General features: G+C 38.8%; 1 protein-coding gene and 1 long non-coding RNA gene across 4 annotated transcripts; one reads left to right on the forward strand and one right to left on the reverse strand.

Moving 5' to 3' along the window:
* Nucleotides 1-1406: 1406 nt before the first annotated feature.
* Nucleotides 1407-12959, reverse strand: LOC103715058 (S-adenosyl-L-methionine-dependent methyltransferases superfamily protein). Of its 3 annotated transcripts, none has more exons than XM_039132228.2 (12): nt 12670-12959; nt 12052-12275; nt 11836-11929; nt 10772-10821; nt 9592-9641; nt 8179-8287; nt 7509-7569; nt 7350-7402; nt 5018-5110; nt 3889-3952; nt 2825-2932; nt 1407-1945 (listed from the first exon to the last, which is right to left on the reverse strand). In XM_039132228.2, the coding sequence occupies exons 2-12, from the start codon at nt 12076-12078 to the stop codon at nt 1701-1703; spliced, it is 954 nt and encodes a 317-aa protein (XP_038988156.1). In that variant the 5' UTR covers nt 12079-12275; nt 12670-12959; the 3' UTR covers nt 1407-1700. The 3 variants fall into 3 exon arrangements, with proteins under 3 accessions (XP_038988156.1, XP_038988158.1, XP_088567008.1); XM_039132230.2 differs by having other exon boundaries at nt 12585-12928; XM_088710882.1 differs by lacking the exon at nt 2825-2932 and having other exon boundaries at nt 12052-12949.
* Nucleotides 12514-14256, forward strand: LOC148700155 (uncharacterized). Its single transcript, XR_015973216.2, has 3 exons — nt 12514-12654; nt 13209-13263; nt 14073-14256. It is a non-coding gene; the product is annotated as an uncharacterized LOC148700155 (long non-coding RNA).
* The last annotated feature ends 639 nt before the right edge of the window (nt 14257-14895 follow it).

The following is a 14895-nucleotide window of genomic DNA, read 5'->3' on the forward strand; positions in this document are numbered from 1 at the left end:
ATACATACATACATATATAGTCTGTGGCCGGAAAATCTATCGAATATTCTAGACCGTAGAGTGCGCACGTGCTGCATGCGACAGCACTCTTTCACCTGATTTCCAGTAGTTCACAAACACTGAAGTTGAGGGTAACCCAACGATTGGTCACCGATACCCTCGGAGCTTCTTTCTCCTATTATCGTAGCTACAGCCCAAGAAGGAATAGTAAGGTTATGTACCTGATTGGCATTTAACCACCAACCTGCAACGTCTCAATTCTTTTTAGGAAGGAACCTTCTGTAGAGCGATATATGTACTACAGTCAAACACAAATACCAACACGAAGCGAACGAGACCAACGGTCATTGTTTGGAAGCGGAATTGCTTCGGGAATATAAGGGACGTTTAGATGGGACCCAAAGCGCTCGACTCCTTGGCGCGCTGTCCGTCGTCTCAACTGCCAGAGAAACGGATTCCACTTGGGGGGCCCTAAAGTTGCAATGCCATCTCGAAAGTAAACGCTGCTGCGAGCTTTCCATCTCATGTCTTCCCCTCATGCTTGCCTGCCCAAGGTCATGAGTCCTCTTGGTTCTTGCAAACCTTAACCGGATTTCTTCACTTGCTTTCGTGCCCGCAGCGCTTCTCGTTCTAAGGAAGCATCACTGTCCTACCAGGAATCAACAAGAAGCCCACCTTTTCTCTCCCTCCCCCCCCCCTACTTTATCTTTTTCCTCCTCCCCTTTATTTTCTCGCGGCACTTGTGCAGTCTCTTCTATAAATTCCTCCCACTTCCTTCCCATGCGAACATCATATTCGCATTTGCGTCTGAAGATGCTGAGAACAGGGAGCCAGCATGCCTGCTGCAGCCCTGATATTTACGAGAGGCCTGCAATCTCTTTCGCCTCGAACACTCATCCAAGAGCTGTCGGATACCAGAAAATGAAGGACCCAGAGGCCTCGCTGCTCGTTTCTCTGCTGCGAGATTCTTCCGCCATGTTGGGGCCCTTCATTTTCTCTCTCTAAGGGACCCTCCAAGAGATTCTCACCATAGAGAGGCCATTGAGGACTGTATTCAATTAATCAACGCCACATCACGGAGGTCTTTTGAATTTTGCACTTAACCATGTCTATCAAGCTGCTGCACTGCTGTCACCGCATCCATATAAAAATCAAAATATTGAATCACAGGCTGCTTGCCTTTTTATCATATGCTAATGTATATTCCTCCTGGATCTGGTGTACATCCAAACTACCATTGCTTTCCAGTAACTTCTAATCTTATTAATGTGGCTGCTGTCCCTTGAGTTCAAACTCCAAATATAGCAGGACAGCCAAAGACGGAGCTACTAGCCACCAGGAAGAGCGGGACTCATCCCTCCTCCCATGCTTTCCTGTGCATAAAATGAGCATGCTACTTTTCCCAGTTGCAAACAAAAAATAGATAATTTGATGAAGAGATAGTCTGTGGAACATACGCCTGGGGCTGTATGTATCTAGAGAACACCATGCAGTTACAGACAGTTGGTTGGAATTATACCAATAGTTCTCATGGTCAGATACCACTCCAGGTCATTGCAGTTTTAACATGAAATAATCCTCATTTGAGGCTTCAAATGCCTATCGGCCCTTTTACATACATGCAACCTCCAAAGAAAGAAGAAACAAAGAGAATCCATCTCTCTCTCTCTCTCTCTCTCTCTCGTGGAAAGGAAAGTCCATCAGGAACTAAGAGAGAGCTTGTCCATTTCTAGAATCCCATGACTAGAGGCTTTCTTCAGTTCCAAGGCTGTTTTATAAGGAGGCGCGATTGGGGGCTGTACCGGATCCAAGCTCTGGTAACGGCCTCCCTCAGCAGAACTTGGGAGTGGGTATGAACGGTCCGAATCATAGCCACTGAGGTCCCCGCAAGCCAAAAAAGGAATATAAACCTTGTTTGGCCCCTCCAACCACCCACTATGGCAATCTGTCAACAAGATATGACTGTCAAAACAGCATCAAACTTCTACATATGAGGTTATCGTATCAAAGGCCATGTAAAGAGCGCAACAAGAAACAACAAACCTTCATCCATAATTTTATAGAATTTTTTTTTTTCTTGAAGAAATTAGGCCAAACTGTAAAACTAGAAACTCGCTAATATTTAGAGCACGTCTTGGCTTGGGACTCCAAAGTATGCATAGAGTCCAAGTTTCAGATTTTGATTTTTATGCCTAAGACAACATGCTCATATTAACTTACAAATATAAGATAATTTTAGAAAGAATGAATCTAGGTCGTTAGTTAAATATATTAAAACCAGGTTTAGTCACAAATGCTTGAAGGAAAACCTTTCCAGCCACAGTCAATCTGATTTATGGGAGAACCATGCAACTAACTACAGGGGCAGTTCTGATGTCCCGGAATCTTTTTAGCCTAGCGAAGAAGAGGAACAGAAAAATAATACAAACAATAGTCTGTTTCAATCCTTATCCCAAGGACATAATTGCACATCCAAGTGCCCAAATTGGTGTAGCCTGCTTACCACGCTTTATTTCTCCAACTTGCATTCCTCTCTACCACCTAAACAATCAAAGCCACTGCATGACATGTTTCTTTATGAAGTGTCAGATTGCTAAAATAGTATTATATGCCCATGCCCCTTGCCAAATTTTTTTATTGAAAATTTACAATCTTCCCTGGATATCTAATTCATATTAGCCCTTCTCTGGCCATTGTATATTTTACTATTACTACAGAAACAAAAGAACCATCATAATTTAAACCCGTTAACTTGAAATTTAGTGGTGCTGAAAAAGAAATAAGGGGGAAGCTATTATAGAAATTGGTTTATGATAGGTTTTACCTAAATTGTCAGCCCCGGAAGGACTGCCCACCTTTTCCAGAAGGTGATATAAATCTCTCTCATTAAATCCTTCAGGAGGTGAATAATTCTCACAAACTGCAAATGCCTCTGTATACAAAAGCAGAAGTAATTCAGCAGTCCTAAACCCTCAGGACAACAATGCATGTTTGCAAGGAAAGCAAATAGAATACATAAGAAATGCCATATTCGAGACTGCACAATATATTGATAGAAACATTTGATTGGTTTATGCTTGAAAAACCACTTGTATGGAGTATGTGCCTGTATGCATGATGGTGTGTTTGCGCAGCAAACATGCACATGCCATTGCAAACGTGCATGAATAAATATGAAGAATTCCCAACATCTGGTCATCGCATTCAAATACAAGAGCATTGCAGGTTACTAAACATATGCTTGTTGATATGCTTCCTATTGCATACAATTAAGAAGCGTCAGCATGTTTAAGCAAATTGAATTAGCTGCATCAAAGAACTAAAACATGTGTATGTATAAAAATTTGGGCTTGTTGCGGACGTGTAGTTTATCTGCACTTGTTTGAAGCAACATTCGTCATGTCGGTACCGGACCCATATCGGTGCCACACTAGCATAGTGTCGGTACAGTACGGTATGCAATTCTTTTGACATTCCAAGTATCGGTACGCCACCAGTACCGGTTCTGAACCGGTATAGTACGGTACGCCTGATACCGTCCGGTTCGGTACGGTACGGCATACTATGGTTTGAAGACATGCGTGCCTCCACATGTGCAACCAAAGCATAAGCACGTGCTCCTATGCATCTCATCAGTCCTTTCAGATTACATTGTCAAGTATAGAAACATCTACTTATATGTCATCTTGCACAAGTGGATGTATATACTAGCACACAAGGTGCGTGATATTTTGTATGATGTGCTTTGGTTTAGAGGTGCATAACAAATAACACATTCAACTATTTGAGCATCTGCCAAATACATGTATATAATCAACATAAACTTGTGATAGCATGACCTGCTGCTGCATAAAGACCCAAAAATGTACAAAGAATTGTTGGCCTCACCAATACTGGAGTTGCGGCTGCTTTTTGGTTTTGCAAATGTAACATGAGAGAAGAATAGTTTCAGCTGTGTAGAAGAAAGAACAAGGTTCCAATGAATTCAAAGTGAGAAACTAAGATTAAAAAGGAAAAAGAAACAAAGAAAAAACTATCAAAACAGTCATATAGAAAAGTTATGACACAGCCTTAGGGGAATGACAAAAATGAATCATATCAAATATTCCATAGTATAGATCTATATTTAAATAAGCAGTATCAACATCACCTTCCTTATTCAGCCGTCATTAAACCATAACATTATCTTCTCTTGATTGAATAGCCCAATCATGAAATCCACTGACCTTGACAATCATATTAATGGTATAATGAAATTCATTTGTATTATACACATGAATTCACTGCCCAAAATAACCTAATATCCTTTGATTTGATACAATGATTACGTAGTCATACAGGAGACAAAATTCAAAGTTAGCATTGGTCAAGAGTGTTACAAGTAATAAAATATGTAAATAGATAAATAAGAACATCCTACTATATTAAATACCAAGAGAACAATTTGTACAGAACATCTCACAGCTGTCAAGCCCTGAGTTAGAAGGCAAAAGGAGCAAAAGTATTTCAAGTCATAAACATAGGTTTGAGAGAGGAAAAAGGTCAGATGGTCCATACACTTAAGCTAGTCGGAGGCTATGCTTATCCAAGTGAGACAGGCAAGTTACTCCATTAGTGAACTTGCCAAAAGGTACTTGTATAAAGATTTATTCTTGTCGTGAATCTATATCTTCAGTCATATTCTTGCCAACAATTGGAGCTTAGGCCTTTTATTATGTCTGCCCTGGTATGATTTTCCTACAAACCGATGTGGGGAGCTCGACATGGCTTGCATCCAGTCCTTGGTTTTTCACCCTCTACTTTATTATCCTTTTTTTTAATTGTTCTAAATTTGCTTTTATGCTGAAGTTGATCCTTGTTTAAGGATACACCATATCTATCCACTTTTATTAAACAAGATAGACACAGATATCAAAGACAAGTATAAATTTGAAGAACAACTCATATTTGTACTCTTTTATCTTCTTCCTTTTCTTTGTGTTGTTGTTGTTGAATCATAACAAGACAAGAGTCTTACTTGGCAATAGAGGAGACTTGTGTCTTTACCCCGAAAAATCTTTGCAATAAATTTTCCACCCACTCGAAGCACATGAGTAACAATTGTTAGTGCCTAGATGCAAGATGACGAATCAAAAGTTAGCAACTCAGAAAGCAGGTATATAGCCTCTAAAAAATAGCAACGTTAGGGCTCTGTAGTAAAAGGATATAGATGACATGCACAAGACCAATGCAGGATTTTAAAAAATATATATTAGGCAGATAACGAGAAAGTTCTGCATTCCATGTGAACATTATCATATTCAGATTTCTGAATTTACAGCAAGATAATTTTATAGAAGACATGCAAAAATTAATCAAAATATATGCAGCACGTCACACAATAACAAATAATCCAAATGATGTACCATAGAGAAACTCCTTAAACTAAAGCTGTATGTGCTTTCTGCTCCAACCAGCATACCATAATTAAGAAACTATGGTTGCAATACCAAACATAAAGCATCAAGATAGAAGAACCAATTAATCACAAGTTCTTAAGAGAGAACCAAAAATACAAAACCCATTTTGACTGCTTCCAGCATGCACCCCCATTCTAGCTTTGAAGTTATAATGCAATAAAAATTACTTTTATAGGCAAGGGAGCAAAGTCATCAGGTCAAATGCTACAAAATTAAGATACATTATTTATAGTAAACTGAGAAAATAAGTTAAGGGATGGATTAGAAACACCATAACAAAGCCAACTAGGATTTCTTTTTAGATTTTCGAAATCAAGAGTCTACAAGAGATACACATTTGAACAATTTTTAAAAACTACCAAACTGCAACAGTACATGGTTCATAATTCCATCTTTCTGATATATGTTGCTCACGCAATTTTCTAAATTACCTACCACTGTATTAGATTATTACCTAGAAGTAATCACCTTCAATCTCCTACCTCTCCTAGCCCTCCAACAAACAAAGTTTAAGCTTAAAATGAAGCACATCCAACACAAATGGAGTGCGCAACCTACACTATGCCAAAGATGTGATTGAGAAAAGCCCCTTTGTAGGAGCAGAATGCCGCTTGGCCCATATGCTCTGTGGAGAGAGAGAGAGAGAGAGAGAGAGAGAGAGAATTCCTCCAAATGTTACTTGCTAAGCATTTTTCCCTTTTCTAATGATTATGAATAACATTGCTACCTATAATTTGGTAAATCTCCAAAACAATTTGCACGCAGAAGTCATTCTCAAATGTCCTTAGGGAGCCATCTTTCCTATTGTCGATGAGAAAGATTATTTTTAAAAGAGATTGCCTCAATGAGAAATTAGATCTATTTATGACAATAGCACCAGAAATTTTGCCTTCTCATTCTCTTCATGATGTACATGAGAGATCTTCATCTTACATTTCCACTCTATTGAAAGGTCATTTCCACATCAGCTTTGTCTATTACATTGCTCTCCAATTCTTTTATCCGCATAACATATTTATCAGCAATAAGCTTCCCCTACATACATTTGTTTGCCTTTCAGAAAAAGAAGGGAATCCTTCACAATGTTTTTGACTCTATTTACCAACGTCACCCCACAACTTTGTATAGACTTGCAATGAGGCTAACCAGCATAAGATTTTGACCTCCTGTGCCCCACCCTTTTTTAATTCTTTTATCCACCCACCCTTATGAAATTCCAGTACTACTCCTATAATCAACTAATTATGGTGCCTTTAATCTTGTTTAACAACAAAGTTGAAGCAATCTATTCTGATGGTTCATCCTGAAAACATGGTCCAACCACCTTGCATTGTCCTTGGAAATGCAAGGTGGTTGCAACAATATTCTTTATATGGTCTCAAGTCTCAACAAATAATTCATCCATCTTTGAAAAACTTCAGGGGCATTTTTTTAACACAAAAGACATTACGTAAAGTTAGTAATTTAGATTCTTCACTTAATTCTACTTGCCAAAATCCTGATTTAGCATCAAACCTATCAAGTCATCTTACCTCGTTCATCTTTTCATAGATGAATTCTTTATTGGCTATAAAGTATCCATCAAGAAAAGCAGTTATCAATAAGAAACCATGGGTTTTCTACAAATATTCTTCAAGTCTAAAGCCTAATGTAATGAGTTTTGGTGGTAGTGGTGAAGAGGAATGAAAAGTTTGTCAATCACCATTCTTCAAAGGTTGCAGGTGATCATAGATAACCACTTTGGTTAAGAGGATTGGTTATAAGAGGGATTTCTTTTTAGTGTTTTCAAATTAATGGCTGCATGCATGCATAGATACATACAAATTATGTTACAATCATTAAATATGTAAAAAAGAACCAGAATGACGGAAATATTGCACTAACACTTACTGCCAAAATAAGCTGTGATTGAACAAATTCATCCATATCATGAAGTCCAGTAACTGCAATCAATTGATATCAAATTTAAGGAACATATTTATGAAACTGATAAGTGCAATAAGAAAAACTAATGTAATAACCAAAATGTGCACCATCCTCTGTTCTTACCATCAGGAGCACCATCACAAACAACTAAGTCCGCTTTGCATCCATCAAAATGTTTGATAACCTAATGAATCATTCAAGTCCAGTTAAATGATTGCTTCAATGTAACTAAGCGAGATTTAATAATATTACAAGAATATTGGATGCCAAGCAGAAGGCAGCTTGTAGAGAAGAAATTTCAGGCATACCATACAGGGACTACCTAAATAATGATAGAATCATCATCAAAGCTAGACCTACAAACCCAACACAAGAGACGGAGAAAAGAAAAGAAGAAATAATGCTCATAAAAATAGTTGTAAAATTTACAAAAGTAGAGTTAATGGCATAATAAAACTTGGAAGTGGAAAAGGAAACAAAAAAATAAAGGATGATGGTCATTAACAAATTACTAATGTCACTACCATTTTTTATACACATATAGTTAAGATTAGAACAAATAGATTCATATATGTTACAAGACCATCATTCTCAGCCATCAAAAGACCTTTACCAACCACATATAAATCAATTCTACAAATCTTCATCACCAATAGATATAAATATGTAATGTTATTAGTAAACTCCAAATGACCATCTCACACCAAAATTCTAATGGAAGTTGAAGATTGGTTTGTCGAATTTAGTCAAATATAAATTAAAGAGCCAAATATAAGCATATCATATAATTTACCACTTCAGCAGTCCGGGCATTAGTGATATCCCCCTGTACTTGAATAACACCATCTATTGGAGCCATGGGTTGCAAGTCAATTGCAACAATAAGCGGAAGATCACCATCCCTATGAAAATTTTAAAAATTTGAAGAAGTCATGAGAAAAATATAGTAGATTTCATTCAACTGTATATAATAATTTATATTTGTGTTCACTTTAATGACAATGGATCAAAATCCAAGTTATCGAGGAAAGCTGCTGGAGTGTATTGACCTTATTTAAAATTTTCAAACTTGAATTACTTAATCATGAATTCCCTCTCTATAAGGAGGAAAGGATATTATGACGCCAGGCATAATGTTTTTATACATATGATAAGTAGACATCTTAAGTGATATAATCATATACCTTAACCTCAACTAGAACCCTTATCTCATCTATACATGCAATTGAATTTACAGAATAAGGTTTCCTTGGAAAATGTTTAAGAACATTTACAGTTGACTCAAAACCTAACATTAGTGATTAGTCCTCTATAATGGTGCCAAATTCCTGCCCAAAGAATCTATAGCCAAAAGAGGAGCCTGCAACGAACAACAAAAGACCTGCTAGAGGATAAGGAGACCTAGGTTGCCGGTTATACGTTTTGGTCTTTGGACTACAAGGAGCTACCCCAAAAGGTTCCCCTAGAGCAAGGAAGAGAATGGACAAAAAGAGGTGGCATGATTTAACGTAGGGTGCTAATTCATCCCAGAGGCACAATTATAGTATCCCTGACTAAGAGAAGTTTGCTGGGAAGCCTGTGACTGAAATTTGAATTTTTAGGCAAAAGTTACAGGTAACTGCTACGTAAGTTTAGCAAATTAATGCTTGTCATGCAAAATAGTGTTTTGATCAGATTGAGGACATTTGATAAAAGACAACGAAAAGTTTTAAAGCAAATAGGAAAGGTTTAAATTTTACAACAAGCAAACAATGACTCTAGAATTTTTAGCTTATTAATAAGCTTACTGGGTTAAAGTTCTACAGCTAACGAGAAAGGCTATTATAGGGATTTTGAGTAAAGCTTTACAGTTTTCTAGGAAAGTCTTGAAAGAAAATGTGAGTGAAATGTATACTGATATAAAATTCAGGAATAGGATTAGCCAGATAAGGTTTTGATCCAACTCTAGATTTAAGAGACTAAATATTTGATCTGGGTTTGGATTTGCACCTCCTCAATTAGTGTTAACATGGGTAGAAACACAATTATTTGTTGCTCCTTACTTTAGTTCATTCAAGACTACTCCGAAATTGCAGTAGAAAAAAAACAATTCCTCAGTCAGATGTTTAACAAAAAAACTGCCTAGAAAAGCATTTATGTAGCAGCATGATCAACAATAAATTACTAAAAAGAAACTGCATATTATGTATAATAAGAGATGTCTTACCTATGATCCGGCGACAACTTAGCTGGAACATATAACTTTCGACTCAACACCTGCAGGTAAGATACGGAATCCAGGATTGTAACCAACAACATCAAATCAATCATCAAAGCAATGAGGAAATGGACTTAGCATTTTTTTTTTCCTGCTCATTTCAGCACTAATACTCTTGATACAGTGAAATTATTTTAAATTTAAATACTATAGGACTTATATAGTTCATCTACTGAAATCAAGAGCTAAGATACAGGAGACTTAGTTGCCACAGAAATATGCATTAGTTAGCAGAAAGGCCAATCAGCTAAATAGCTCAATGGAAGTGGAAAGTATACATATTGCACAACAAGAATGAAAATTTACCAACATTTCCTGAAATTTCTACAAAACAATGAGCAACCAGCAGTTCAAAACATAAGTGAGATATTCTACATATACAAGGCCTAGACACAGAACTTTGAGAAGGATTTTATAGATAATTAGTTCCTCAAACTCCAGCAAGTGCAATGACTTTGAATGCATATGCTCAGATAGCAACTCTACTTAAATAAGACTGGCCCTTCAATAAACAAGGAGGACTTCTTCCTGCCAAAACTCTATTTTGTCTCTATGGCCTCTCATAATGCCATTCATCGCATTTGCTGGACTAACAAAATATGGCTTCCCAGATATACTTCATCTTTCAGCACAAATCTCTCCCTACACATATGAGAATTGAAGGTTTACCAACTGCATCCAAATGTAAGGAGGATGAATGGGAGCCTAATGGCCCCACTTTTTTTTAAAAAAAAGAAGAAGAGAGAAAGAAAGATATAGCGCAAGACCTTGTAACATAGAAAATTACAAGAATGGTATGTGTAGCCCATTCATACTCGACAGCCTTAAGTAATATAGAATTCAATTAATTAGGACTCTAGAAATGAAGGCAGTCTTCCATTCCAAGAGAGTTACTTTTGAAAATAACTTTGTCTATCTAATTCCACAGTAGTCAATTAGATGGCATAGAAATCTAACAAGAACTAAGTGATGTGCACAAATAAAACTAATTTTTAAATTCTAAGTTTCCAACTGCTACACTAATCTTGATAGTAAGCTACAATGCATAAGTCCATGAAGCTTCTCAACAGTATACGTTTTTAAATATGAATAATTGAAAACATAACCGCATGCCAATCTCAAGAAGTACCTGACTCCAGCTGCCAGGAGCTGCACAAAGATCAACCACGCGCTTCACCCCTGTAGATCAAGATTCTTTGTATTCAGAGAGTTGTAGCCAAGTTATTGATCCAAATTTTTCAAAATCAATAAGCCATTCAATACATTGTGCATATTTGCACGGGCATCCATGCAGAAAAGATGAAAATTGAAGTTACAGAAATATCTGCAACTACTAAAGGCCAAAAAGCAGCTGTATGCACCCACTGACAACAGGATAGAAGAACCACAAATTTTCTACATCGAATGATTATCTAAAGAGGGGTATTATGAAAGACGTTGAAATGAGATGAAAAATCACTAGCCGAGAATCATTCTAGCAATCTCAACTGCAATTTCTTTAGTTACTTCATAGAAAGGACCTGCAGTGCTTAATGATTGTTCGACGAATTTCATGCATTCTGTACATCTAAGCAAGGAAAACAATTACACATAGTTATTTGTGACTACAAAATGCAAGTTCTCTGAAAGTTGGAGGACATCCGACAAAGCCATGAATGCAAAACAAAAAGGCTAAGAAAGTCAAGTCGATGACCCAGGGAGAAAGTTTTGCAATAAAATGACCTTTTTGTTTTCAGAAAAAAAAATCATGTTTGAGAGATTTTTAGAGAAGGCAGGCTCCACAGACAAGTCTCTCGGACTCCACGCTTTATAGTCACCGCATGGAAAATTCTGGACAATCTAAAGAGTAATAAAACCAATCAAGCATGAAATTTCTGAGGAACAAGAATTCATATTTCAAGGTCCCACTGATCATTTAGGTCCTGGAAACCGAAATTATAAATGATAAAAAGATATGATGCCTAGGATCTTTACTGCCTCCATAAAATGGACACATAGCATCCTCTCGATCATTGCCCAATTGGCACGTATTCATTCTCGAAAAATAAATACTCTCGAATTTATGCTCGCCTGGTCGATCACGCTCTAGACTTCATGGAGCTCGGCTCAGTTTTAATAGATTGCTTGGCATCAAAGGGATGTCAAAAATTTAAAGCAAAGAACCCTAGCAGATCCTCAGATAGGAATATTCACCTTGGAAGATGTTGAATTCCTCATCGATCTGGAGGAGCTTGAACGCGCTCCGTGCCCGCCAACCCTCTTCTTTTGCCTTGCGGTAGTAAATATCCTGGAGCACAATCAATAATATAGAAATATATAAATATATATATTATTCTTTTCAAAAGAAATTAATCGAAGACCGGGAACAGCAGGAAGGAATCAGAAGGAATGAAGCGAGAAGATGGTTACCCTCTTGTCTTTGGATGCTTTTCCCATATCCTCGTCTCTCAGGACAAGTTTTAGCAAGCAAAATTACAACCTGGAGAGGGAAGGGCCTACGGTTTTCCAACTCCGACTCCACTCGCCGGCCCTCGCAGTAGTTGTATGATCGTCGAGGGAGTGAAAAAGAGCCAGCCGACGACCGTCTCTCTCTCTCTCTCTCTCTCTCTCTCTCTCGTTAAAGGGTTGAGGCCCTGCGGGTCAGGAACTTAGGGTTCACTACATGTAAGAACCCGGAACTGGGCCCGGTCCACTCGACCGGCCCAGTCCCAAATCTTGGCCTCACGTGCAACGCACGTGAGGCAGCGGGATGGAACCTCCATCCCGAAGAAGAAGGAGGAGCCCTGTTTTAGGGCTTCCTTCTCCTTCCTCTCCTCCTTTGAGCCCACCGAAGGAGAGCCGCCGCACGCAAAGGGGGGGGAGGGTCTTCTTCGTGTGGCCACCGAGAGAGAGGGAGAGAGAGAGAGAGAGGGAGAGAGGGAGAGAGAGAGGAGCCACGGCACCGGGTGGCGGGTGGTCTCCTTCTTCTTTTCCGTCGGAGAGGGGGAGGCGCCGGTCTTCGTCGGGGCTGAGGTAAGAATCTCTCACCTTCTTCTCCTTTTCTTCTGAAGCTTGGCCACGATGTGTGGTGGGTTGGGGCCGGCCGATCGCCGGATTTGGCTCCAAAACGGCTGCCCTAGCCGTCGGCGTGTTCGCCGCCGCCAGTCGCCGGGGGTGGCCGGGCTTGCTCCGCCACCTCCTGCCGCTGCCAAGGCCGGCCACCACGGCCGCCCTTGGGCCCGACCGAGAGGGAAGAAGAAGGGGGGGCGGGGGCTCACGGGTCCCCTGTCTCGCCGAAGAAGAAGAGGGGATTCGGGAGAAGAGGGGAAAAGAAAAAGGAAAGAAGAAGGAAAAAAGAAAAGAAAAGAAAAAAAAAAGAAAAGAAAAGAAAAGGAAAAAGAAAAAAAAAATAAATAACTAAAAGGAGGGTGGTTTACGGGTATGAACCCGGATCCGAACCCAAACCCGGGGTGCTAGACACTTCGGCAGGGTCGGCCCTGGGAGAATGTTAAAATTTAGGTTTTTATATATATATATATATATATATTGTGATGAATTTTAAAAGAAAATATGGTTTTGAATATTAGGTGCTGCGAGGGATTTGCAGAATTAATTGGATTTGTTGTGGATCGCGTTCGCAAGGTAAGTGATGTAACCTCTTTACTAGATTTATCGGCAAAGTAAATATCTGTTTTACGAATCGAATTATTCGTGATTTCGAATTTGATGCATGGATTATATGTGTATTTTTTAGAATATTATATGATTATGATTGAACGTATTTGCTTCTGATTTGAATTGTGTTTAATTGCTCTGACATTGTACCTTTTGGTTTGGAACACTAAACATAATGTAAGAAAAGATTATGACTTGAAATAGATTCAGACTTGCAGTCGGGCTATGTTGAGGACCCTGCCAATGGGGGCTAATATATTGGTACCGCAAGATGAATAGTCGGTGATATGACCCTACCACAGGGAATATGTGGTCATAGTTCCTGGCTGTTGAGTTGAATCTGATAAATTGAAAGAAATTAAGATATGAACGACATTTGGTTTTGATATTGTATGATTTTTTTTATATATAACTGAAATATGAAATAGAGAACAAACTGAACTATCGACCTGGCTATGTTGAGGACCCCGCCAATGGGGGCAGATACGTTGGCAATTGACTGTCCTGAAGGACTCACCGCAAGAAGATTAGTCGGTGTTGATGACCCTGCCACAGGGAACATGTGGTCATAGTCCAGGATCGACATGATAAATTGAATATGTGAAAGAATCTTGAAACCGCGAAAAGAATCTTATGAATTCAAGAAATATTTGACTTATACTTTGGAACTGCATATTTATTTATTTTCCACATATTATTGCTTGATTTATCTAGCTAGAGTGTTCATTACTTACTGGGCTGTCTAGCTCATTATACCATCTCTTGTTGTTTTACAGATTTCGAGAACTAGTCTATTGGGGATTCAAATTGGGAGAGCGACTAGAAAGATTGTGGCACAAGTTATCTTAGATTAGGGTTATTTAAATTGATTTGTTATTATGGACAGTTATTATGATTGGTGAACTTTTATTATTTTAAGAACTAGGTTTCTCCATGTTGGTAAATGATTATTCCGCTGCATATTTAGACTTGTGAGACATTATGACTTGAGTTAGTCAATGGAATAAGATTTCAATTTATTCTGTTAAATTATTTTGGAATTTCATAATTGAGGTGTTTGGTTTAGATGCCTTGCATGTTCGTGGGGAGAGTTTTCTACGGGTGTGCGGCGGTTGGCGCGACTCCCAGCCCGCGATCTCGGGACGGGGGCGTGACACTACACCCGCACAATCGCTCGACCCGGGGACTTGAGCCGACGGTCACACCCAAAGCCCAGTTATTATTTGCTCGCGGGGCAGCAGGGCACAACTTCTCCTCTAACAGCAAAAAGACAAAAATGTCATGCATACGCTGGATCTAGGAGAGAGCGAGAGAGAGATCAAGGCGATGGCCCGCATCCATGAGATGTTGGGATTATTTGTGCTCGAGAGACGCATTACTCTTAAGTCTTAATCTGCAGGTCAGGTGCCATCATAGTAGTTTAGGGCCTGTTTGGTATTTGCTTTAAGTATTTTTCTTTCTGTACAACTTAATGAAATCTATCAAGAAGACGTCGCTTTAGCCGGATGTCTGGTCTCTCTCTCTCTCGTAGCTGTTTATCTGAGGGCGAGGCCGGAGGTGGCGAGGATAGCCATTAGCTCGTACCAGGTAATCTTTATT

The sequence above is a fragment of the Phoenix dactylifera genome, chromosome 14, assembly GCF_051530095.1.
Source record: "Phoenix dactylifera cultivar Ajwa chromosome 14, Ajwa_hap1_PhDact_Kaust_v1.1, whole genome shotgun sequence".
Taxonomy (NCBI): domain Eukaryota; kingdom Viridiplantae; phylum Streptophyta; class Magnoliopsida; order Arecales; family Arecaceae; genus Phoenix; species Phoenix dactylifera.